Source organism: Cetorhinus maximus, chromosome 5 (assembly GCF_964194155.1).
Source record: "Cetorhinus maximus chromosome 5, sCetMax3.hap1.1, whole genome shotgun sequence".
Lineage (NCBI taxonomy): Eukaryota > Metazoa > Chordata > Chondrichthyes > Lamniformes > Cetorhinidae > Cetorhinus > Cetorhinus maximus.
Window position 1 is genome coordinate 139,943,882 of NC_135883.1, and position 26,636 is coordinate 139,970,517.

General features: G+C 43.5%; 1 protein-coding gene across 3 annotated transcripts in view; it reads left to right on the plus strand.

The window, feature by feature from the left end:
• The window catches only part of LOC144680956 (AFG1-like ATPase), a 168,036-nt gene extending 142,277 nt beyond the window's left edge, over positions 1-25,759 (plus strand). For 2 of the 3 annotated variants that reach the window (XM_078542534.1, XM_078542537.1), the window contains 5 exons: positions 772-842; positions 1,099-1,199; positions 18,376-18,516; positions 21,799-21,912; positions 25,133-25,759. In XM_078542534.1, coding sequence (XP_078398660.1) covers positions 772-842; positions 1,099-1,199; positions 18,376-18,516; positions 21,799-21,912; positions 25,133-25,261 — 556 coding nt within the window. In that variant the 3' untranslated portion in view covers positions 25,262-25,759. The remainder of the gene's footprint in view (positions 1-771; positions 843-1,098; positions 1,200-18,375; positions 18,517-21,798; positions 21,913-25,132) is intronic. The other variant, XM_078542535.1, reaches the window with a different exon arrangement.
• Positions 25,760-26,636: the final 877 nt, after the last annotated feature.

Consider the following 26,636-nt stretch of genomic DNA (forward strand, 5'->3'; position numbering starts at 1 on the left):
ATAATACTAAGTCCTGGTCTTTATTTTAAATAGCTTGATTAAAAAAAAAATCAATTTGAAGAGTTTTCAGGTACAAGTTGCTCTTTTGTATTTTGTTCATTTTAAATGTTCTATAATGATTTTTATGAACTAAAACCTAGATCGATTTCCATTTATCATTTCCTTTGATTATTACCAAACTCTTGACAGTTATTTTACACTGCACTGTTTTGTAAATAATAATGCAGCTCCGAAGAGCTTGAGCAGTTACTTGATTTCTGATTTGAAATCTGTATGCATTCACTCATAATATTTTATAAGCTTAACTGTAACATGCTCTCTCAACACACTGCTTTAATTTGACTTTTATAACAAGCTACTTAGCCATATTTAGTCTGAATGATGTACCATCTCAGTACATTTTCAAAAGCTGTTTCTTCAGAAGAATGACTGATCTGTTCCCTTGCTCTTGTTTTGCATGCAAGAGAAACCCATGGTCCTTTCTTCTCATTGTATACACATAGCATTAATGGATTTGGTTCGCTTGTATTGCCTCATTACTGGCTTAGGTTTCAATCACAGAAGTCTTTCAGTGTATGCAAATAAGATAGAATCATCTACCTGAGAGTTAATATTCCAAGCTTTAAAGTGTATTATAAATCTAATGTTTGTATTTAGAGCATAACATCCTGTTCTTTTTTGATGGGCAAAAAGCTAAGCGAGCCTGGGCAGCTGTTTGATGTTGGCTTCAAGTGTTATTAATTTCATATTCCATTATTCTTTTCACTGTAGCACAAGTGAAGCTGATGTGGAGGCTGTCATGGATAAGCTATTTGATGAGCTGGCTCAGAAACAAAATGATAGTACGTAAGTTAATTTCTCTTGAAAGAGAATACATTTAGAACACAATGCCCAATCTCCACTGACCAATTAGTAAGTTCCATTGCTGTATATGGGTTGATGCCACACTCAAGTGGTTGTCATTGTATCAGTATTTTGTCTAATTTCTGTGTTGAATCATGTGCTATTATTCATCAAACCGTGCATTTCCAAGGTATAAGAGATGAATTTTATAGTAATTATCCAGACAAGGCTGATTCTTTGTTCATGTTTCCATAGTAACAAGACCAAGGATTTTGAAAGTGCAAGGCAGAGAACTGAGACTGAGCAAAGCTTGTGGAACCATAGCAGACTGCACATTTGAAGAGCTGTGTGACAAAGTGAGTACAGTCACTTCAGCCAAGGAGATGTGCTGCCTTTCAGCTTTCCCTTACCATATATGCAAAATATGTTTTCTGAGACAGGTGTGGCTTCATCCATAAGATAAAACATAGTTGACATCTTGAGCACAAATTGCTTATTGTGCATTTTTATAAGTTATTCATTTATTTTATTTGGGGAAGTTGAAAGAGATACCTGTTTTGTTGCAGTGAAAGGAAATAATGTACACTGGTAGGGTAGTTGGACTGAACTTCAGTTAGAGAATTAAATTTAGCCATAATGGAAAACAGAACCAGATACCTCTTATGGTTTTGCATATCAAGAAATTCTAATAAGATGTAGTTCTTAGCTTTTTCTTCATTCCTATCTTCCCTTTCCTGTCTGTTCAACTTGATGAAATTTAAACTTGCTTCTGGTTGAGAACTGAGATAACTTTCACAACTGAATAAGAAACTTCAAGTGATACAAACACTCGGCCTTAAATGTGCACTCATTTAGTTGTGAGCAGAAGATGCTAAAGGTCATTGTTTACTTACTTCAGTGTTCTTTAAACATGTTTGTATAATCATAAAGCTTTAGATCTAATGATGGAAATATTATACTGAGGAGTAGTATTGCAATTGCTGCAAACTAGGAGAATAGCTGGAGGAAAATTGAAACTATACTTCTAATTTGACAACCGTGAACCTATCTTACTATCTTTGTGTTTTCTGATTATATTTTACTGACCTCAATGGAGCAATGCACTTTCTTTATTTCCCTTCTGTTAATAGCTTATATTTGTATGGAGTCCTTAATGTTAGAAAACTTTAAAACATGTTTTACTAGTAGTTGTAAGGAGAATGGACATCAAGCTGGTAGGGAGTGATCAGGGGACTGACCAAAAGGTTGATCAAAGAAATGAGTCTTGATAAGGTTTTTAAAGGTTGAGAAACCAAGAGGCTTATGCAGGGAATTCCAATTCTATTGATTTAATCCCTTCCCACTCTGACCCTGTAGACTCTGCCAGGGGCTCAGTTCTCACTTTCTCTCTACACATCTCCCTCCAGAATACCCGTTCACTTGTGAACAAGGCCCTTGCCATCCATGAGTTTATTGTGGATGATTGCATCACCATCATGGCCTTAATAGAGACCTGGCTGAGGGGTGACAACACTTTCCCCTTTAATGAAGCCCTCTCCCCCCCGCCTGCCCAATCTGGCTGCACCTTCCACCACTTGCACCACCAAGAAGACTGTGGCAGTTACAGTGTTGCACTTATCACCAGATTGCACTTTGGCCTGAGCCCCTACTCCACTGACACTTTCTCCTCCTTTGAGCATCTCACCTTGTTGCACCTTCTCACCTGTCTTTCAAAGTCATCGTTCTGTACCACCCTCCCAAGTATGATAAAAATTCTATCACCAAGATGTATTCACTGCTTTCCACTTTATGTTGGCACCAAACATGTTTAAATGGTCTCTAAATGCTACAATTAACTGACTTTCAGTAGCCACTGCTTTGCCACAAAGGATCATTGATAATTCAATTATACTATTCATTATAAGAGATAGTGAATAATAATGCCATGAGGCTGATCTGGAAAGAGAAAACCATCAATCTGGTGCCCAAATATGCCTCTGTCACCAGTATACTCTCCTGCTTGCATACACTGTGTTTTGGTAGAAGAGTAAATAACCATTTTGCTGAAATATAATTACTGATCTAAAAGCATCTTCAGAGTCAGAGCACTTTGTATGTTTCACTTCTTGAAAATCCACAGCATTTTTCTGCCTAGAATAACTAATGTAGCCAGACAAAAGACTCAACATCCTACTGAACAGTGCAGAATCTGTCCAGGTGAAGAGAATAAATAATAATCCTGGAGTTGAAATGATGCTGATGGAGCATGCATTAAATCATTCCATTTTCGTAAAAAAGTACTATGGGAGAAGAACAAAAGATAGGATGTGAACAACTCTGATGCGCTAACTGAAGTGGGCTGCTGATGAAAAGCCGAAGCTCATTGCGTTGCATGTTTCTACTTTGACACATCAGCCTCATAAAGGAAGTAAGCTTTTAGCCATAATGAGAATTGCACTTAAAGCTTTGTATGATTTTTTTCCCCCCTCTTCTTTATGGTAAAACTATATTGGTACTTTTGACTCTAAATTATTCATTGCAGGAAAAGATTTAAGTCCACCTGATAAGTAAAAATCAATCTTTGTTGTTTGTGATACCACTCAACAAAGCCACGCATTTCATGGGCATTGGTTTTGGATTTTTGTAGCATGCTTCAGTAGCCCAATCCTTATCTCTGAGATAGTATCTATTAAATAAAGAAAGACTTGCATTTACTGAACCAGCCATATAAATACTGTAGCTACAAGAGCAGGTCAGGGGTTGAAAATTCTGCAGTGAGTAACTCACCTCCTGTCTCCCCAAGACCTGTCCATCAGCTACAAGACAGAAGTCAGGAGTGTGATGGAATAATCTCTGCTTACCTGGATGAGTGCAACTCCAACAACATTCAAGAAGCTGAACACCGTCCAGGACAAAACAACCTGCTTGATTGGCACCCCAGCACCACCTTAAACATTCACTCTCTTCACCACCAACGTACAGTGGCAGCAGTGTGCAGCATCTACAAGATGCACTGCAGAAATTCACCAAGGCTCCTTCGACATCACCTTCCAAACCGTCGACCTCTATCACCTAGAAGGACAAGGACAGTAGATGGATGCAAACACCACAACCCACAAGTTCCCCTCCAAGCCACACACCATCCTGACTTGGAACTATGTTGCCGTTCCTTCATCGTCACTGGGTCAAAATCCTGGAACTCCCTCCTTAACAGCACTGTGAGTATAACTACATCACATGGACTCCAGCAGTTCAAGAAGACACCACATGTTTCCTGGCTTCTTCTAGCGATAGACTGTAAAAAGATGTTAGGAGACACTCGAGCAGGGTTAGATATCCTCTGCATTTTTCTCCTCCTGCTTTTCAAATAGGGAACCAATTGATACCTTACTGTGACAGCATAGCTGAGACTAAGAACTTGTCCTGTAAGGTCCAAACGGCCAATTTGTGGCAATCCAGACCCTTGACATTGCACTAACCACTGCTATACAACTAAGGTTGTATTTTTGTTTGTTTAAGTAGTTTTGATATTCTGTGTACTTAAGCAATAAGTGAAATTAGAAAACATTCTTGTAGATAATCTACGAAGTAAAGGTAATGAAAAGCTGGTCAGGAAACAGTCACTACTGACTTGAAAGTAATTAATGTAACAAAGTAATATTGATATCTGCTCTACTGTCAACTGCCAGCTCAAAGTCAAAGTAGACAGCAAGCTAGATGGACAATTAGAAGAAACTGGAGTGTTTCATATGGTAACCATGCAACTGATTCTAAGTACAAACAATTGCTTAGAGAATATGGTCACTTATTACCTCGAGCATATGAAGCAGGAGATTTGGGACAAGATTTTCCCTCCAGAGTTGGAAACAGAGGTTGGGACTTTTTCTGGGTGCAAGCGTACCTCAGGTCGCTCATTGTGATTTTCACAGGGGTGCCCCTTAATTGGGCTGGAGACGAGCTCTCCGACCTCAATCAGAGGTCTTCCAATTTGAAAGATGCCATAGACTGCAATAGTAGGTAAGTAAGGGAGAGGGCACTTCAAGATAGAGCGGCCCTCTTTCCAACTTTTTTTAATTATTAAATAAAAAACGAACTTGTGCCAGGCCACCAATCTGAGGAGGTAGAGGGGAGCTCCTCTACAGAGCGGTCTGTGGCCTTTCATGCACCCAGGGATGCAGAGAGGACTTCTAGGCCTGCCTGGAATGCTGGGCCCCTTCTGGAAAATCCCAGTCGGCCTCCTTTATCAAGTCGACCTTGATAAACTCTTAATGAGCCATGATGGCTATCCACCACATCTCTCCGTGAAAAAGGCCGGCAGGTGAATGGAGTCTCCGTCCCCAGCTCCGGTGGGGGCTGATATTTTGGCCCTTGGTATTTAGCAATTCACCAGATTTGATGTGAACTTAGGATGAGGTAAATACTTCAGTTCAAAATCAAGGATGAGAAAGTGCTCTTCAGCTCAGTGAAGGTTATTGCTGTTAATACCCTAGATCTCCTGATTTAGCATCCAAATACATTTTTGAGTATCCCAATGCTTTTGTCTCTGTCTTTCTTCCTGATGCATTATATCTTCTTGAGGAACCTTCCTCTATAGTAAACTGTTTTAAACTTAACTTTCACTAATTTAAATGCATCTCCTCTGATCCTACTTTCCTGCTCACTTTGGAGTAATACCTTTGATCTGCCACATCTATTATTATCTATAATAAATCCAAAATTTTGCATATCATGTCAGCTTTTGCTGTCGGTTTCAAGCTACTTCTGGTCATAATTTTGTATCATGTCTACTTTCAACATGCTTGCATGTCATAGCTTTTTGTTGCATTTCAAACATTTGTTTGGAGAGCTTTTATTAGTTGGCTCATAACTGTTTTCATATGCTCAACCCTGCTTGACCTAACCTGCCCGCGTGACCAAGCCTCTCCTTTGTCGGAGAATTTTACAGCACAGAAGGAGTTTATTGTGCTTGTATTAGCTCTCTGAAAAAGCTCTCCACTTAGTCCCCATGTTCTTTAAAATAATTGAACTATTTATTCACTTCCCTTTTAAAAACTATTGTGGATTCTGCTTCTACTACAGCTTCTAGTAGGACATTCCATTTCTCCCATTCCATTTCAAAAATTTCTTTCCAACCTTTCCCTTTGGTCTAATGCTTACAGTATTTAATTTAAGGCTTCTAATGAGAGTCACAAGCCAATGGGAAGTAGATTTTTCCTGATTTACACTCATAATTTTCCACACTAATATCAGAACTCCTTTTTACTTTTTTTCTAAAAGAGGCCAGGTTTCCAAAGGAGGTCAGGTTTCTCTCCTAATAACTAAAACTTCTCGTTTATGACATCACTTAAATGAATATCTTAAACACCTTATCCCTAGCCTTGACACCCTTCCTAAAGTTAAGTTGCCCTTAGTTTCCAACTCCGTCTCCCAGCTCTGAACGCACCCAGCTCTCCTGTCACCATCTAAGCAATTTTGTCATCCTTCACAGCTTGAAACCTTTGGTTATTTCTTTTCCCAATGCTCATTTATCTAATTAATTCATTAACCTAGCTTTGAATTTTTAATTTACTTGTTGTTTCTTCTGTCTGAACCCCCTTTTTAAAAATAATTAATTCGCCACAAGCCCTTTCGCGCTCACAAAGAAGACTGCTTTTTAAAAAATAATTTGGGGAAAGCCCGTATTCTGAGGCTGAATTTAACTCATTTATTCAGGAGATGCCCATTGGCTTAATGTGGCAGGAACCTGTTCTTTTAAATTACCACTAGCCCACAGAGGGCTGATTCATTTCATTTGTGCAAGTTGTGCTAACCCCCCACCACAATCCACCCACCCCCCACCCCCCAAAATGGTCAATTTGGTTTAATTGTGGAGGAAGTTTGTTCTCATTAGGCAATTTTTAAAAATTGATTTGCCTGTCTGTCAGGTTTATGGCTGATTTACTTATTTAAATTTAACTTCCAATAGCTCTTACTTTTAAATTGACACCCTGTCAAAGATAGTATTTCATAATTTTGGTAAAGCCCGCTTTGAGGTTTTGGTTGTAAATTGCTGACCACTTCCTATTAAATGCTTCCACATCACAGGACCACCTCCCTCCCTGCTGTCAAGACAAGCACCCCACTGCCCACTCACCCATGGGTCGAAGCCCTAGCAACCTATCCCATTCATTCCATTCCCCCTCAACACTGACTCAAAGCTCCAAGAACCCAACATTCTGTCTGCTATTGCAAGTCCTATCAGCCACCTCCAATTCTCCTAGACAGCTGACCCAAATAATTCACGTTATAATCACACCCTACAATTGGGGAAATTTTTTTTTATTCATTCATGGGATGTGTTGCTGGCTAGGCCAGCATTTATTGCCGATGCCTAATTACCCTTAAGAAGATGGTGGTGAGCTGGCTTCTTGAACTGCTGCAGTTCCTGTGGTGTACGTACACCCACAGTGCTTTTAGGGAGGGAGTTCCAGGATTTTGACCCAGCAATAGTGAAGGAACAGGAATATATTTCCAACTCAAGATGGTGAGTGACTTGGAGGGGAACTTGGAGGGGTGACGGTGTTCCATTGTGACTGTTGTCCTTATCCTTCTGGATGGTAGCGGTCATGGGCTTGGAAAGTGCTGTCTAAGGAGCTTTGGTGAGTTCCTGCAGTGCATCTTGTAGATGGTACACACTGCTGCCGCTGTGTGCCGGTGGTGGAGGGAGTGAGTATTTGTGGATGTGGTGCCAATCAAGCGGGCTGCTTTGTCCTAGATGGTGTCAAGCTTCTTGAGTGTTGTTGAAGCTGCACCCATCCAGGCAAAAGGAGAGTATTCCATCACACTCCTGACTTGTGCCTTGTAGATGATGGAAAGGCTTTGGAGAGTTAGGAGGTGAGTTACCCGCTACAGGATTCCTAGCCCCTGAGCTGCTCTTGTATGGCTGGTCCAGTTCAGTTTCTGGTCAATGGTAACCTCCAAGATGTTTCTAGTTTGGGATTCATCAGCAGTAATACCATTGAATGTCAAGGGGCGATGGTTAGATTCAAAACAAAAATACCTGGAAAAACTCAGCAGGTCTGGCAGCATCTGCGGAGAGGAACACAGTTAACGTTTCGAGTCCAAATGGCCCTTCAACAGAACTAAGTAAAAAAGAGGTGAAATATAAGCTGGTTTAAGGAGGGGTGGGACAAGTAGAGATGGATAGAGGGCCAGTGATAGGTGGAGATAACCAAAAGATGTCACAGACAAGAGGACAAAGAGGTGTTGAAGGTGGTGATATTATCTAAGGAATATGCTAATTAAGGGTAGAAAGCAGGACGAGCAAGGTACAGATAGTCCTGGTGGGGTGGGGTGAAGGAATCGAAAAAGGCTAAAAGGTAGAGACAAAACAATGGATGGAAATACATTTAAAAATAATGGAAATAGGTGGGAAAAGAAAAATCTATATAAATTATTGGGAAAAAAAGGGGGGGGGATCGGAAAGGGGGTGGGGTTGGAGGAGAGAGTTCATGATCTAAAATTGTTGAACTCAATATTCAGTCCGGAAGGCTGTAAAGTGCCTAGTTGGAAGATGAGGTGCTGTTCCTCCAGTTTGCGTTGAGCTTCACTGGAACAATGCAGCAGGCCAAGGACGGACATGTGGGCATGAGAGCAGGGTGGAGTGTTGAAATGGCAAGTGACGGAGGTCTGGGTAATGCTTGCGGACAGACCGAAGGTGTTCTGCAAAGTGGTCACCCAGTCTGCGTTTGGTCTCTCCAATGTAGAGGAAACCGCATTGGGAGCAACGAATGCAGTAGACTAAATTGAGGGAAGTGCAAGTGAAATGCTGCTTCACTTGAAAGGAGTGTTTGGGCCCTTGGACGATGAGGAGAGGTGTAAAGGTGTTGCACCTTCTGCGGTTGCATGGGAAGGTGCCGTGGGAGGGGGTTGAGGTGTAGGGGGTGATGGAGGAGCGGACCAGGGTGTCCCGGAGGGAACAATCCCTGTGGAATGCCGCCACGGGGGGTGAAGGGAAGATGTGTTTGGTGGTGGCATCATGCTGGAGTTGGCGGAAATGGCGGAGGATGATCCTTTGAATACGGAGGCTGGTGGCGTGATAAGTGAGGACAAAGGGGACCCTATCATGTTTCTGGGAGGGAGAGGAAGGTGTGAGGGCGGATGCGCGGGAGATGGTTAGATTCACTCTTGTTGGTGATGGTAATTGCCTGGCATTTGTGTGGTGCGAATGTTACTTGCCACTTGTCAGTGGTGGTGGTGTAGTGGTAACGTCACTGGACCAGTAACCCAGAGGTCTGGGCTAATGCTCTCAGGACATGGGTTCAAATCCCACCATGGCAGCTGGTGAAATTTAAATTCAATTAAATAGATCTGGAGTTGAAAACTACTTTTAGTAATGGTGACCATGCAACTATCATTGATTGTTGTAAAAGCCCATCTGATTTACTAATGTCCTTCAGGGAAGGAAATCTGCTGTCCTTACCTGGTCTGGCTTATTTGTGACATCAGACTCATAGCACTGTGGTTGATGCTTAATTGCCCTCTGCAATGGCCAGCAAGCCACTCAGTTCAAGGGCAGTAAGGGATGGTCAACAAATACTCGCTTTGCCAGCGAGGCCAACATCCTGTGAAAGAATAAATTTTAAAAAAATTCTCCCTGCTTCAAAACCATGCAGCCATTCCTCCAACACCATAAAATGGCATGATCCTGCTCCTCCCCCAAGTACTACTACCACTGACTTACTGTTGATAAGACCGAGAGAGATTTTCTATGGCCTGAATTTGTCGGATGGCGGCCCGCCATCCGACAATTGGGGCAAGGGCTAACTTCCCGAGGCCTTGCCTGCCCCAATGTAAAATCACTGTGTGGTTGGGGTGGGCAGGAACCCGGAGGGAAGCCCATCCCTTCATTTTCACGCTCTGCGCCCACCTAAAAACCTGCAGGTGGGGGAGCGTAAAATTCTGGCCTATATTTTCTTACATGCAGTACTGGGGCATTCCACTGCAGATACCACACTTGAAAATATCACAGAAGCAAAAGACGGTTGGGGCCATACTTAGCACAAAGGAAGATGGTTGTGCTTGTTGGAGGTCAATCATCTCAGTTCCAGGACATCGCTGCTGGAGTTCCTCAGGGCCCAAACATCTTCAGCTGCTTCATCAATGACCTTCCCTCCATGATAAGGTCAGAAGTGGGGATATTTTCTGATGATTTCACAATGTTCAGCACTATTCATGACTCCTCAGATACTGATGCAGCCCTTGTCTTTGTGCAGGAAGACCTGGACAATATTCAGGCTTGGGCTAATAAATGGCAAGTAACATTCGTGCTAATGAAGTGTCAGGCAATGACCATCTCCAACAAGAGAGAATTTAACCAACTTCCCTTGACATTCAATTGTGTTACCATCGCTGAATCCACCACTGTCAAATTGCTGGGTGTTACCATTGACCAGAAGCTGACCTGGACCAGCCATATAAATTCTGTGTTACAAGAGCAAGTCAGATACTTGGAATTCTGTGGAGAGTAACTCACCTTCTGACTCCCCAAAGCCTGTCCACCATCTACAAGGCACAAGGCAGGAGTGTGATGGAATATTCTCCACTTGTCTGGATGCATGCAACTCCAACAGCACCCTAGGAGCTCGACACCATCCAAGACAAAGCAGCCTACTTGATTGGCACCCCATTCACCACCTTAAACATTCACTCTCTCCACAACCAATGCACAGTAGCAGCAGTGTGTACCATCTACAAGATGCACTGCAGCGACTCACCAAGATTCCTTAGACAGCACCTTTAAAACCCGTGATCTCTACCACCGAAAAGGACTAGGGCAGCAGATACATGGAAACACCGGCAACTGCAAGTTCTCCTCCAAGCCACAAAACACCCTGACTTGGAACAATATCACTGTTCCTTCACTGTCATTAAATCAAAACCCTGGGACTCCCTCCCTAACAGCGCTATAGGTGTACCTACACTACATGGACTGCTGTGTTTCAAGAAGGTGGCTTACCACCACCTTCTCAAGAGCAATTAGGGATGAGCAATCAACGCCCACTTCCCATGAACAAATAAATATAAGTCTTGTTTAACAAAACACAGCTTCTCCACTCCTGGAGTCAAAAACTTACAATTGATCTCTTACTGACCTCCAGAGTTTACAGTAGCATATCAGCTGCTATACTGGTTAGCAAATCCAGAGGTTGTATTCAGATAACAACAGCAACTAATTGCCTTTAACAAAGCACTTTACACGAGTGTTATGAAACAAAATGTAACACTGAGCCACATAATGATATATTATGACTGATGATAAAAAGCTTGGTGAAAAGGTAGGTTTTAAAGAGCATCTTAAGAAAGAGGAAAGAGAGAGGTGGACAGGGAAGAGATGTAGGGTGGAAATCCAAGAGCTTGGGGCCTAGGCAACTGAGGGCACGGCTGCCAGTGTTAATGTGATTAAAATTGGAAATGCTCAAGTGGCCAGAATTGATGGACCTCAGTGATGTGGGGTTGGTGGTAGGGCTGAAGGAGATTATAGAAATGTGTATGGGGCAATTTTTTTTATTCATTTACAGGATGTGGGTGTCACTGGCTACACCAGCGTTTATTGTCCCTCCCTAATTGCCCTTGAGAAAGTGGTGGTGAGCTACTTTCTTGAACCACAGCAGTCCCTGTGGTGTAGGTGCACCCATAGTGGTGTTAGAGAGGGAATTCCAGGATTTTGACCCAGCGATATTGAAGGAACGGTGATATATTTCCAAGTCAGGTTGGTGGGTGGCTTCGAGGGGAACTTCCAAGTTGTGGCAGTCTCACGTGGCCTCGTCCTTCTTGATGGTAGTGTTCGTGGGTTTGAAAGGTGCTGCCTAAAGAGCCTTGGTGAGTTTCTGCTGTGTGTCTTGCAGATGGTACACACTGCTGCTACTGTTCGTTGGTGGTGGAGGGAATAAATGTTTGTGGAAGGGGTGCCAATCGAATGGCTGCTTTGTCCTGTATGGTGTCAAGCTTCTTGAGTGTTGTTGGAGCTGCATCCAGGCAAGTGGGGAGTATTCCATCACACTCCTGACTTGTGCCTTGTAGATGGTGGACAGGCTTTGGGGGGAAATCAGGAGGTAAGTTATTTGCCACAAGATTCCTAGCCTCTGACCTGCTCTTGTAGTCACAGTATTTATATGGCTAGTCCAAGTCAGTTTCTGGTCATTGGTAACCCCCAGAATGTTGTTGGTAGGGAATTAAGCGATGGTAATTCCATTAAATGTCAAGGGGCGATGGTTAGATTCTCTCTTGTTGGAGATGATCATTGCCTGGCACTTGTGTGACGCGAACGTTACTTGCCACTTGTCAGCACAAGCCTGGATATTGTCCAGGTCTTGGTGCATTTGGACATGGACTACTTCAGTATCTGAAGAGTGGCGAATGGTGCTAAACATTGTGCAATTGTCTGTGAACATCCCCACTTCCGACCTTATGATGGAAGGAAGGTCATTGATAAAGCAGCTGAAGATGGTTGGGCCTAGGACACTAACCTGAGGAATTCCTGTAGTGATGCCCTGGAACTGAGATGATTGACCGCCGACAACCACAATCATCTTCCTTTGTGCTAGGTATAACCCCAACCAGCAGAGAGTTTGCCTCCTGATTCTCATTGACTCCAGTTTTGCTAGGGCTCCTTGATGCCATAATCAGTCAAATGCTGCCTTGATGTCAAGGGTAGTCACTCTCACCTCACCTCTGGAGTTCAACTCTTTTGTCCATGCTTGAACCAAGGCTGTAATGAGGTCAGGAGCTGAGTGACCCTGGCGGAACCCAAACGGAGCATCAGTGAGCAGGTTATTGCTAAGTTAGTGCCACTTGATCACACTGTTGATGACGCCTTCCATCACTTTACTGATGATCAAGTCCAGTGAAGAATTTGAAACGGGAATGAGAATTTCAAAATGAAGGCGTTGCTTGACTGGGAACCAATGTAGGTCAACAAACACTGGGGAGATAACTCAGCACGACCTAGGATGAGTTAGGACATGGGCAGCAGAGTATTGAAAGACGTTAAGTTTGCGGAGGGTAGAATGTGGGAGGCTGGCCAAGAGTGCACTGGAATAATAAAGTCTAGTGGTAATAAAGATATGGGTGAAGGCTTCAGAAGCAGATGAACTGAGCCGAGGGCAGAGTCTGACAATATTACATAGGTGAGAAAAGGCAGTCTTACTGATGGTGCAGATGTGTGGTGGAAAGCTCATCCTCAGGGTCAAAAAGAACACCAAGATTGCGAACAGTGTGGTTTAACTTCAGACGGTTGCCAGGGAAAGAGATGAAGTCAGTAGCTAGAGAACGCAATGTAGCAATGGCTTCAGTCTTCCCAATAGATAATTGAAGAAAATTTATGCTCATCCAATACTGGATGTCAGACAAGCGTTCAGACATTAGACAAAGGAGGAGTCAAAAAAGGTGGAGGTGAGGTAAAGCTAGGTGTCTTCAGCATACGTATGGAAATTGATGCCTTGTTTTCAGATGATGTCACCGAGGTGTAGCATGTAGATGGGAAATAGGAGGGCCCAAGGATAGATCCTTGGGAGACACCAGAGGTATTAGTGAAACCAGGCAAATGCAGTCCCATTCAACCAGATGATGGTGAGGAGATAATGAAGAGAATTTTGTGGTCAGTCAGTCATGTCAAAGGCTTTGGACAAGACAAGGAGGGATAGTTTATCCTTGTCTCAGTCACACAGGATGTCATTTGTAACTTTGGTAAGAGTCAGTACTTTGAAGGGGGCAGAAGCCTGATTGGAGGGATTCAAACAAGTTCTAAAAAGGATGGGAGGTGAAACACCTTCAAGGACTTTGAAAAGGAAAGGCTGGAAATGGTGTGGAAGATTGTAAGGACGGAGGGGGTCAAGTGATTTTTAGGAGGTGGTGACAGCAAATTTTAAGTAGAAGGGCAGAACCTGAGGAGAGAGTTAACACAGGTGTCAGGAAAGGAATTTAAGTGTCAAACATTTAGTCAGTGTAGGGTCTAGAGAGCAAGAGGTGAGTCTCATTGATGAGATGAGCTCAGAGATGGTATGAGGGGAGATGGGAGAGAAACTAGAGAAAGATGCAAATTCAACAGTAGGGCAAGGAGAATCTTAAAGGAAGTTAGGCCTGGTGAGCCAGGGAAAGGGAAGGTAGCAGCAGAAGCAGCTAAACGGATTGCCTTAACCTTTGTAGCTTAAATGTCCATGAGCTCATTGCAGTTATTGTTGTAGGTGAGGGTGGAGGAGACTGGGGAGAGGGATTTAAGAAGATAGTGGTGGAGAAGAGAAGCTGAGATTATCTTTGCCTTCCTGGATGATAGTTGAATAGTGGGCATACAAACTAGGCGCAGGAGTGGTTTTAGCGATCGGGAGCATTGCCCAATATTGTTTTAAGTGGTCTAGCCAGATCTGGTTCCGAAGAAGAGTCATATTGGACTTGAAACGTTAACTCTGTTTCTCCCTCCACAGGTGTTGCCAGACCTGCTGAGTTTTCCAATGTTTTCTGTTTTTATTAGCCAGACCTGGTGATGAATTCACAGAAACTGTGGAATTGAATTCAATAAATTAAGTTAAATAAATTGAATAATTTGTGAGTTAGCACCAGAAAATAACAATGAAAGCTGCTGGATAATCACACACATCCAAATGGCTCAGGGAAGGAAACCTGCCAACTTACTCAGTCCTCCTGTGTATTAATCAGGCATGGACAATAAATACTGCCTGACCAGTGTTACCCACATCATAAGAATTTTTTTAAACAGTTCCTAGATTAGCTTCTAATTGGACCATTACCAGGATCATTTGAACAGTAGCCTTAAAGGGATAGGCCAGATTAAGTACAACTGCATCTCAGCAGCAGAATATAACAGTATACTACAGCAGATCATTAGGAACACCATGGAAGTTTGGCTAGGACCATTACATACTTGATATATTTTGAAATTATTGATCAGTTTAGAGTTTAACAATTATGTGGTGTGTTGTGAGCTTACTGAAATTCAAATACTCTTAGATCTCATCTGAAGTAAAATATATCAAATTGTCATTGATTTATTTTTTGCCCGATACCCCAATGCCAATTTAAGATAGTAGTCGGACAGTAACAGCTAATTCTGTGAAGAACTCAGCAAGTCTGTGGAGAGAAAGACAAGAGTTAACGTTTCGAGCCCTTATGACTCTTCTTCAGAACTAAAGAGAAGTAGAAATGTGGTGAAATATATATTGTGTAAGGAGGGGTGGGACAGGTGAAGCTGGATAGCAAGAGGTCTTGTTGTCTTAAGCAAGAGGTCAAAGGAGTGTTGATGGTGATGATACTGGCTAAAGGAGGAGCTATTGGTGACATTAAGAGTAGAAAGCAGGATGACTGGTGGCCCTGGTGGGGGTGGGGGTGGGAGGAGGGGACGGTGGGGAAAAAAGATCGAAATAGGCTAAAAGGTGGAGATAAAACAATGAATGGAAATAAATTTAAAAATAATAATAGAAATAGGTGGGGAAAAAGTATATAAAAATTTAAAAATAAATATTGAATAAAGGGGATCAAAAAGGGGTGAGGATGGAGGAGAGAGTTCATGATCTGAAGTTGTTGAACTCAGTGTTAAGTCCAGAAGGCTGTAACGTGCCTAATCGGAAGATGAGGTGCTGTTCCACAGTTGCGTTGAGCTTCACTGGAACATTGCAGCAGGCCAAGGATGGACATGTGAGCATGAGAGCAGGGTGGTGTGTTGAAATGGCAAGCGACAGGGAGGTCTGGGTCATGCTTGTGGACAGACTGAAGGTGTTCCGCAAAGCGGTCACCCAGTTTGCGTTTGGTCTCTCCAATGTAGAGGAGACCGCATTTGGAGCAGCGAATGCAGTAGACCAAATTGAGGGAATTGCAAGTGAAGCATTGCTTCACTTGAAAGGAGTGTTTGGGCTCTTGGAAGGTGAGGAGAGGGGAAGTAAAGGGGCAGGTGTTGCACCTTCTGCGATTGCATGGGAAGGTGTCGTGGGAGGGGGTTGAGATGTAGGAGGTGATGGAGGAGTGGACGAGGGTGTCCCGGAGGGAACGGTCCCTATGGAATGCCGACGGGGGGTGGGTGGGGGGGGGGGGGGGGGGGGGGGGGGGGGGTGGGATCAAAGGGAAGATGTATTTGTTGGTGGCATCATGCTGGAGTTGGCGGAGGATGATCCTTTGAATGCGGAGGCTGGTGGGGTGATAAGTGAGGACAAGGGGGACCCTATCATGGTTCTGGCAGGGAGAGGAAGGCGTGAGGGCAGAGGCATGGGACTTGGGGGTCGGACACGGTTGAGGGCCCTGTCAACCTCCGTGGGTGAGAAACCTTGGTTAAGGAAGAAGGAAGACATGTCAGAAGCACTGTTTTGAAAAGTGGCATCGTCGGAACAGATGCGACGGAGGCGAAGGAACTGAGAGAATGGGATGGAGTCCTTACAGGAAGCAGGGTGTGAGGAGTTGTAGTCGATGTAGCTGTGGGAGTCGGTGGGCTTGTAATGAATATTGGTGGACAGTCTATCACCAGAAATTGAGACAGAGAGGTCAAGGAAGGGAAGTGTCAGTGATGGACCATGTGAAAGTGATGGAGGAGTGGAAATTGGAAGCAAAATTAATAAATTTTTCCAGGTCCAGACAAGAGCATGAAGCGGCACCAAAACAGTCATTGATGTACCAGAGAAAGAGTTGAGGGAGGGGGCCTGAATCGGACTGGAACAAGGAATGTTCCACATACCCCATAAAGAGACAGGCATAACAACTTCAGATCATGAAGCCTCTCCTCTATCCTCACCCCTTTTTGATCCCCTTTTTTCAATAGTTATTTTTAAATTTTTTTATATATATATATTTTCTTCCCACCTATTTCTATTATTATTTTAAAAATTTATTTCCATTCATTGTTTTATCCCTACGTTTTAGCCTATTTCGATCTTTTTTCCCACACCGTCCCCTCACCCCACCCCCACTCCCACTAGGACCATCTTTCACTTGCTCATCCTGCTTTCTATTCTTAATGTCACCAGTAGCACCTCCTTTAGCCAGTACCACCACCATCAACACCCCTTCAACCTTTTGTTTATGACGTCTTTTGCAATCTCTCCTTTACCTCCACCTATCACTGGCCTTCTATCCAGCTTCACCTGTCCCACCCCCCCCACCTCTTAAACAGTATATATTTCACCACATTTCTACCTCTCTTTAGTTCTGAAGAAGTCATATGGACTTGAAACGTTAACTTTGTCTTCCTCTCCACAGATGCTGTCAGAGCTGCTGAGTTTTTCCAACAATTTTTGTTTTTGTTTCAGATTTCCAGCATCCGCAGTATTTTGCTTTTATCAGCTAACTCTGGTGTGTTTTCAACCACTATGACACAGAGTATTGTGGGTTGACTTGCTTCATGCACATCCCCACTCCATTTAGGTAGTTTAACTATCCACACATTCTGGGTCTAGTATATTTATTTTATTTCTCTCATTCTGTTTCCTTTTGCCTTGCTCTATCACTCAATCTATCTTTCAACATCTGTAGTATTTCACTCTCTGTCCTCCTGAGGAAGTTTCTTGTCTCTGTTGAGATGCAGAATTCAAAATTGGATTGGACACTCCAATAGGGTCTCAACCCTGGGACTTGCTTATGAGTCTGGCTCGGATTGATGAGGCCAAAGTCTGTTTTATCTGCTGCCTACAACGGCCGCAATTCATTAAGTTTGTGGAGTTTTAATCTAGTTCCCAATCAGTTTGGATTGCTAACTCTGATTGGATGTATTCTTAGAGAGTTCATCAAATGAGGGCCTACTTCCAATCACCCCACCCAGTTAAATAGCTTTTGCCAGTCTATACAATATTTTTATAACTAATAAATGTGTTCAAAGAAAATGAACAAAACCTTTTTTTAATGTGGCTGTGATTTTTCTTCAGGGTTGCTCACAGCAATGCCCAAGAGACTAATTTTTAATTCCTGAACACCCCAGGACAAGTATGGGAGTGTAGACTAAAAACAAAATATGCTGGAAAAACTCAGCAGGTCTGGCAGCATCTGCGGGAGAGAAGAGTTAACGTTTCAAGTCCGCATGAAGAAGAGTCATACGGACTCGAAACGTCAGCTCTGTTTCTCTCTCCACAGATGCTGCCAGACCTGGTTGAGTTTTTCCAGCATTTTTTTGTTTTGATTTCAGATTTCCAGCATCTGCAGTATTTTGCTTTCATCATGGGAGTGTTGACTATTGGGTCTAAAGTGAAAACTGTTGTGAAATCAACACAAATTGATATTCAGTTGAAAACCTCACTTAGTGAGATCACAGGGGGTGGGACATAGAGAAATATAGGTTGGTGTAATTACACTGAGGTTAAGGCAGAATAGACACATCAAGACCCTCCCAGATCAGGTGTAGGACTGAGCAGATTGGAGGTATTGTAGTGTTCCATTCCTCATCTTTATTTGCACAATTTTTAAAAAAAGAACCATTCATGTAGTGGGAATGAAGCTGAAAATAAAATCACTAAATTAAAGCTGTAGGCAACAAGCATCAGGGTGAAAGTCTGTATCATAACCTAGTTCTGCTTTAAATTGCAGCCCCTTGGAGCAAGTGACTACCTGGAAATGGCTAAATATTTTGACACTGTATTTATCCGGAACATACCAATGCTGACTTTGGCAAAGAAGACACAAGCACGACGCTTCATCACTCTTATTGATGCCTTTTATGATCGCAAGGTTGGATTTAATTAGATCAACACTGGAAATTATTTTGATGCAACATCATAATTAACTAGACCTTTGCTCCTAAAGCCACGCTCAAAATTTTGTTTCAAAGTTAAGATTCTTAAAATTATTCCTAGTGTTTCATAGAAGCATCGAACAGTACAACACTGAAAAAGGCCATTCGGTTGATCGAGTCTGCAGCTGCTCTTTTGGAAAGCAATCCAGACAGTTTCACTCCTTGGCTCTTTCCTACTTACAGGTGCTAAGCCCAAAACTCTGACTTTCTTAGCATTTCCCTGCATAGTACCCCTCAGAACTACACAACTTGCAGCAACACTCATTTCTCTCTCCAGACACCACCTCACGTCTGAGCAGCCAACACTCACCCTGATCCTAATGCTCCCTCGCAACCATACCTCACAGTCACCCTTCACAAATGTTTTTCTTACCTCCTCCTTACCACAGAAGCTATTACAAACCGTCACACCTCACTACTGTCTTTCCTCACAGAAGCAGAGACTGCACAACTTGGCAAGAGGCAAAGGCCCATGTGGGATGATGAGGGGGTGGGGGAGGGGGGCGATGGAGGAGATGGTCAGGTCGGGGGGTGGTGGTGGTGACCCTCCAGTGACTAGCGCTTTATCGATCACTGGCAATGTGTTCCCAATTGGCCCAATGGGAAAGGAATCTTATTCAGGAAGCTGCAGATGTTAGCAACAGCTTGCTATGAAAACTTGAGCTTGAGGCACTGGTGCTCAGACATATCAAGGGAGCCAATCCTCTGCCTAGAAACCAATAGATTAGGGTCTCACCTCCTTCCAATTGGATCTCTGTGTCCACCGCCTTTTCCCTGGGGAGGGACATGTGGCTGAGGAGAAGGCTGCTGGTGGTATTGCTTGTGTTCTTGCCTTTTACCAGAGGTGCAATGTGCAAATGCCATGTTGAAGGCTGGCAGTAGGGAAGTACAGCTGAAAGTGGGTGACATGCTAGACGGACGAAATGCCTTTCCACGAAGTTGGCAATCACCTGTCAAGAAGTGATAGTGCTCTCTGAGAGAAGTGCTTTGAGAAAAGCCTTTCACGTGGCTATGTCTGGAAATCTTTGATATAACTGATCAAAGTCTTCCCATCTTGTCAGTTTCACTGAGGAAGCTTTTCCTGCTTTACACTCGCCTTGGTGACACTGGGGGGGAGGGGGGTGCGTGGGGGTCGGCGGGGGGGGGGGAAATGGAGTTGAACCCAAGATCAGCCATGATATTTTCTTTATTCATTCACGGGGTTGTGGACGTCATTGGCTAGGCCAGCATTTATTGCCCATCCCTAATTGCCCTTGAGAAGCTGGTGGTGAGCTATCTTCTTGAACCGCTGCAGTCCATGTGGTGTAGCACCCACAGTGCTGTTAGGGAGGGAGAAGGGCCATATGGTGTTCTCCTCCTGCTATTTCTTGTGTATAGCTGACAACAGGTCAGGAAACAGGTGGAAAATCCATAATTGAGGGTACAAACAGTTCTTAATTGGCTTTTTAATTACCTGAAAAACTTACCCAATGGATCAAAGGATGGTGCCCTGCTTGCCTTCAGCCCCACCTGCAAAACCCAGAAGAAGGCAAAATGATGTCAGGATCCCAAGGTCAGTTTCAGGGGTTTTAACTCTCTGCAAGCAAACACGTCTCCCCTTGCCTGGGAAACACCCTTGGTCAGGGTGTGGACACTTACTTGGATAAGAGTTCTGTAAAGAAATACATTCAGCATAGGAAGTAAAACAAGCATATTAGAAGCACAATTTCAACTTGCAGGGTTTGATATAATATCCAGAGACCTTCTACATCTTGAGCATGAATGGGAGCTAAATACTCCAGTGAAGAGGAAGGACAGGGAAATTGGGAAAGGATGGGGAGTAGTGTTATTGATATAAGACACAATTACTGCAATAGAAAGAAAGTGTTTCAGTGAGGGTAATTGGGTTGAGTGAAGGATGCAAGGCGCTGGTAGGAGTTGTCCTTCATAAAACTATCTTTTTCATCTAAGAATCTAGATAATGAGGCTGTTTAACATTGGGGGCATCACTAGCCTAGCTTGATCTTGACTTCATGCATCATCCATACTCATGTTATTTTGAGCCTGGTTCATTGGATAGCAGGTTTTCCCCTGTATATGTATAAATTATATTTATATATTCTCCACTATTGCTGAGAGCCTCTAACTTAGCCCAGAGCAAGATCAACTCGATTGAATGGGTAACCCCCCCTGGCCTTGTACTTGCCCAATGAGCCTTTTTGATCAGGACAATGCTATTTTAATGCATGAAATTACAGTAAGTTGAAATTAATATAAAACAAACTAAATATTATAAAATCTTTCATTACAGTTAAATGGCCTTACACAAGCCACATAGATGTGGAAGGCCCCAGGCTTGACCTCTACACTGAGTTTGGCCAGCATCTCTGGACTCAGAAAATTAATTTTCAACCTTTGTCCCTGCATCTAATCATGACCCAGTGGTGCCTGTAAAGAGTGCCTGAGAGTGGGAGTTGAGTGTGGATGGGATTAGGCCTGGTCAGTTACAATTCTTAACACTTGCTAAAGGCAAAGAACTAACACCAAAGGCAAAATTTGGACAGGACAGCTCACTAACAGCTGGAAGTGTATGCAAGGATGTGCGACACCTTCCAAGTTTCATGTTTAATTATTCAAGTTATTGCTCTTGCACTTTATGATTTTAATTCAAACCCCTTGAGTGCAGTCCAGCCTTCCAACATATTTTTAGGTGATGATTGTATAAAGTAACTGATTGTAAAAACTCCAACTATTGTTATGTGCTCCCTGAAAAAACATTTCTTTTGCCATTAACCTCATGGTCAATAGCTTGCTGACACTGACAGTTTTGCTTCACACACAAAGAATGGCTACATTTACAAGATTTCAGAGAACCACAGGTGCTCGTGGGACTATATATTACATATATGGGTATATATAATTCTGTAGGTATATATAATTCTGTAGGTGTATATATAATACTATCTTCCAATATGAGTCACTGCTTTTAGAAGCCAAGAAATAAGAGACCATATTAAATTCAAAAATTTGCAACACCAACGTTTTTATGAATGTTTCACAATGAACTACTGATGAGAAATAAGACTTTAGTCTTATTTGTGGAGAACAAGCCATTGCTTGTCATAATCAATCAGGCACTGTTTACATTTTTAAAATATTTGTAAGGTCTGTGTTGAAATCTAATGAAAAGCTTTCCAGTTTATTGCATCATAAACCATGCTTTTTTTACATTCTTAAAGGTGAGAGTTATCTGCTTAGCTGCAATGCCATTGGAGAGTATGTTTGTTCAAAAGGATGATGACAGTCAGGAGGATGATGCCAGAGTGTTCATAGATGACCTAGGATTGAATCACGTGAGTGTTGTTTTCATTTTTCCCTCTCTTGGCTCTCTGTGCACCATTGCTCAGGTGCTGTAGTGGACAGGCACACTGGCCTCCATTGGTATCCATTCTCTTCGCACAACATTGGGGAGGTCAGAATCCCACCCTATGGGCTGCATTTTACATGCCCTCGCCAGGCATGTTTCCAGCGACAGGGCTGGTGGGGGGGGGTGCAGAGAGGGCACATTAAATAGGGCGAGTGCCCACCTGACCACCTTTCCACCCACCCCTGAGCTCACCCCCATAATACAGAGGGGTGGTCAGGCGTCGAAATCGACAGCCCGCCTGCCATATTCACATAGGTAATCAGGGGTCAATTAGGCTTGTTACCAAGCCAGTCGACCCTGATAATACACTGCCCACGGCATGAAATGTTTGGTGTGGGCCGCCCGATATTTTAACACCATTCTTCAAAGGGCGGGAAGGAAGGGGAGGTGTTCAATCTTTGGGGGCTGCCCTATGCGGACCGGGGGGCGGTCCCCCCAAGATGGAACCCCTCCTTTCTTTCTAACCCCTCAGAGCCTTAAACCCAACACCCACCCCCTCCCTGACCTGTGAAAACCCTCCCTGCCCAAGACCCCAGGCAGACTGGCTTCGGAGATCCCTTGGCCTTCTTACTCCTTGTGGACCTGGCAGCAGCCACCAATGCGCTCTTGGTGCTTCCGGGACTGATGGAGCTGCCAGCCAATCAGATCAGCCAGCAGCTCCAGAGGGTGGGGCTTCCTCCCCAGCGAGGGGCGAAAATCCCACCTTGCCCTTGTTAAGCCTGCCCACAGCACACTATGGCTGTGGAGCAGGCTGACATGGAGCGGGTCAGCTCCACACCAACTTTACTTCAATATCATTCAGTGGAAACCGCACTGTGTTTCTGCTCCATCGAGTTTTATAGAGAAGGCAAATCCACTTACTAACCATAACTGGGTTGGTTAGTAAATAGAGAATGGTGGCTGTCAAGTCACAAAATAGACTTTTTGATATCGATTATGTTTAATTTTAAAATAACTGTTCCATTATTTTCAATCATGGTTCAAAATTGAACTAGAAATGCACCAGATTAATTGCCAAACTTTGCAGCCAGAACATGATGAATACTAGCTACATACCTAAGATTATTTAATTATGGTGTATAAGTTTTGTAATCTAGCAAGATCTATCTATTGATCATCTACTTTAAGAGACATGGGGCTGGCTTTTATGCTCCCCCACTGGCAGATTTGAAGGGGCGGGTAGGCACATAAAATCCAGTGGGTGACCTTCCTGCTGCCTACCAGATTGCCGTCAACCCTGTCTGAAATTTTACATGGGGTGGGGGAGGCATCAGGTGGTCCTTTTGAGTCCCTTAAGTGGCTAATTAATAGGCACTTGAGGGCCTCATCCTGCCGCTGCCAGTATTTCACCCGTAGCAGGGGGAGGCCCACACCATGCGGGAAGCCCAGCAGCTTTAGCTGCACAGGCTGGTGTCAGGCAAGCGGTGGGTGGGGTGAAGGAACCTCCTTTGCAGGTCCCTTGGGCCCATCGGAGGTACACACCCCACCACCACCGTGCCCCCCGACCCCCCTCCGCCAAGGCCTCTCCCTTTAGCTCAGCCCCCCTAAGCTATTGAACCTAGCCCCATATCCTCCCATTCATCTCCCTCGCTCCCACTCATTCCCCTCTCCGTACCACCCAACCTCAGAGTTACCTGTCAGTTCAGGCTCCTCATTGGGGACCGCCTGTAGTCCCAGAAGTGGCTCCCAATGGCTGGCAGCTCTCTAAGCTGCAACTTCCTCCCAGTGTTAAATTGTTGCAGGGCAGCTGTCAGGATCGTGGGTGGGTTGGCCTCCCCAAACCCCCCTACTCCAACTTTTAGCCGGGGGCGGAGACCACTGAGCCCCATAAAATCCAGCCCACGATTTCTGCACTCATTCTCAGTCCTTCACAACTTTAGCTGACGAGTTTCTATAAAAGTTTGATTGGTGTTGTTTGAACTCACCTAGTTGATTGTATAATAGACTTTGCAGCATCAGGACCCACACAGGAAAACACTGAAGTAGCAGAATAAACAGCGTCCTCAAAATGTGATCGTACAGTGCCCATTTTCAGGTGAAAACTGAACACTTAAGGAGCCAATAATTTTGCACTAGAAAGAATGACATACATTATATTGGTTAGGGTGACCTGTAGTCTTTCAGAGGTCTGCCTAAAAATGGCACTAGTCCCTTTGCTAATGTACGTTGAGGCCTAACACCTGTTCCAGACCACTTTGTAAAATTTGTTTATGATTGACTGTAGCATATGCCATGCTTTGGGGGTCAGTGAGGAGGTCAAATGAAAACCTTTCAGTATCTGAAGTCGTCCTTGCTGCAAAAAGAAGATGGTTATGGTTGTCGCAGTTCTGGAAGTTCCTCAAGGAAGCAAACTTGGTCCACCATCTTCAGCTGATTCACCAATGATCTTGCCTCCATCACAAGACAACATATGGGGCTGTTTGCTGATATTCGTTGTTTTCAGCTCTATTCACAATTCCTTTGATGAAGCAGCCCATTTAACCTACTGCAGGAATGGTGTCTGTTCAACTCTTCCTGGGCTATTAGTTAGATTTAGTCTTCTCTTCTCATGGAAGTCCTGATGATATTTCAGTGCCCACATTAAGTGTTGCCCTGGTGCCAGTTGTGAAAGTAATATTATGTCCTCCAAGTAAATATTACATTTTTCATTCATTCGTTCATGGCTCATTGTCTGCCGATGCTTCATCCTGAGCCATTTTCTTGGCAGTTTTTGTCAGTGGTAGTTTGCCATTGCCTTCCACTTTGAGGGGAAGGGTAAGGAGGCAGGTCCCAAATCTACCTCAGCTGGAATGGGAATTGAACCTAAACTGAGATCACATGTACCAGTTCAGGTACATATATAATGTAAAAATCATTATATAATCATATATAAATCATATATAATGTAAAAATCAAACATGACATTTTGTTCAATAAAGACATTTTTGAAAGAGGAGTGGAGTTCTCCTGGTGTCCGGGACAACATTGTCTTAATTGCTGCTGTTAACCCATTGACAATAACATGTTATCAACTAGTTAAATTCACTCCTGTGAAATGGTAATCTGTATTACAACTGCCTAATTACATTTGATGCCTGTGTAGATGCCTCCATGGCACAAAAATTGCTGTCAGATTTTGACCCCCATTTATTTTTATTTTTCCACAGACTAAGGCAGAAGACATTTCAATTTTTTCTGGAGCAGAAGAGATATTTGCATTTCAGCGCACAGTCTCACGGCTCACGGAAATGCAAACTGAACAGTACTGGAATGAAGGCGACAGGAGAAAGAAGTGACCCTGCTGAGTGAAAAGCAAACTTAATTGTAAACCTACCAAACACGTTCAACAACAGATCGAGTTTTAGTTTAATATAAGAGCTGAGGTGAACTCATACATTATTTGTTAGCACTTTGTTCATAGGACCATTGACTTTCTTCCATACAAAGTTCTCAAAGATTTACTGGGCCCAAACACATTGGTATTGACATTATGAGTAACACAAGTTTGAAATCATCTAACCACTGCTTCCTGATTCATTCCCTCTTCTGTGCTGCAGTTCTTCAACTTGGTGTTGTTTCCATGTCATGAAGTTTGACCCTTCATCTAGGCTGCTCCAAAAACAACTGTAAGAAATCACAGAACAAGAAAAAGCCATTTGTTCGGTCAAATGCACTCCTTCCATAGATGTGTACAACCTTCCATTGTGGACTGTGTTCCATCAAGTTAACACCCTCAGGGTGTTAACATAAATATTTGTATATTTAAACTCCGCAAATAAAACGTTTTAATGCAATCTTCAAGGAACATTTTTTTCCCCTTTTTGCTGGGGGCGATAGTAAATTAATGATTTAATCCCCATAGGTTACACCTTTGAATGGCATTTTGACTTTCAAAGATCTGGGAGCTTGGACATGCCCAAAGGGGCACAGGGAGCAATCCCTGCCCTTAAACGTTGAGGCCTTGTCATCATCAGCATCGGGCTGGTGAGCTACGGGCAGGAACAAGCAGATCACTGGTGAAGTAAGATTGAAGATTGATTCCCTGCAATGCCCGCAGTGTTGATTAGATAAACGATGAAGGGGGCACCCAGGAGGTAAGGTGAAGGATCAGAAAGGAAGCGGTGGAGGAAGGGGTAGGTAGCTGTGGCAACTTGCTTGGGAGAAGAGGTGGCCATCATTACTCTGCATTCTTTGAATGTGGGCTCCAGATTCAGATGGGCATACTTTAAAATCTTACCTTGTTGCTTGTGGCCACAGGTTGTGACCTGTTAGGCCAAATGTAGGCCTGCCCTTCTTGAGTGCTTCTCCAGTGAAAACCAATCTGGCAGTGGAGGCTATAAACAGGTATTAGGTGCCTTATTTATGCATGCAAAGTGTCTAATGCCTGTTTCAGGCTTGGGCATTGCATGCTGATTTTTTTTGACTTTTACCAATATTTTGGGCAGTGCACTTCCAGCTGTTAGTAGGCATGCGCCCCCTGCCTGCCATCGTGGCAGCCTGGGAGGCTGTGTAGCCTCTGAAATATGGGGACTGCATGACTGAATTTCTAAAACAAACGCTCCTTTGGCACATATCACCAATTCTGAAACCATAAAGATTAATTGCACTCATATTATCACTCCACTATTGACCAATTGAAGAATGGCATTGAGAAATGCCATGGAAAATCTC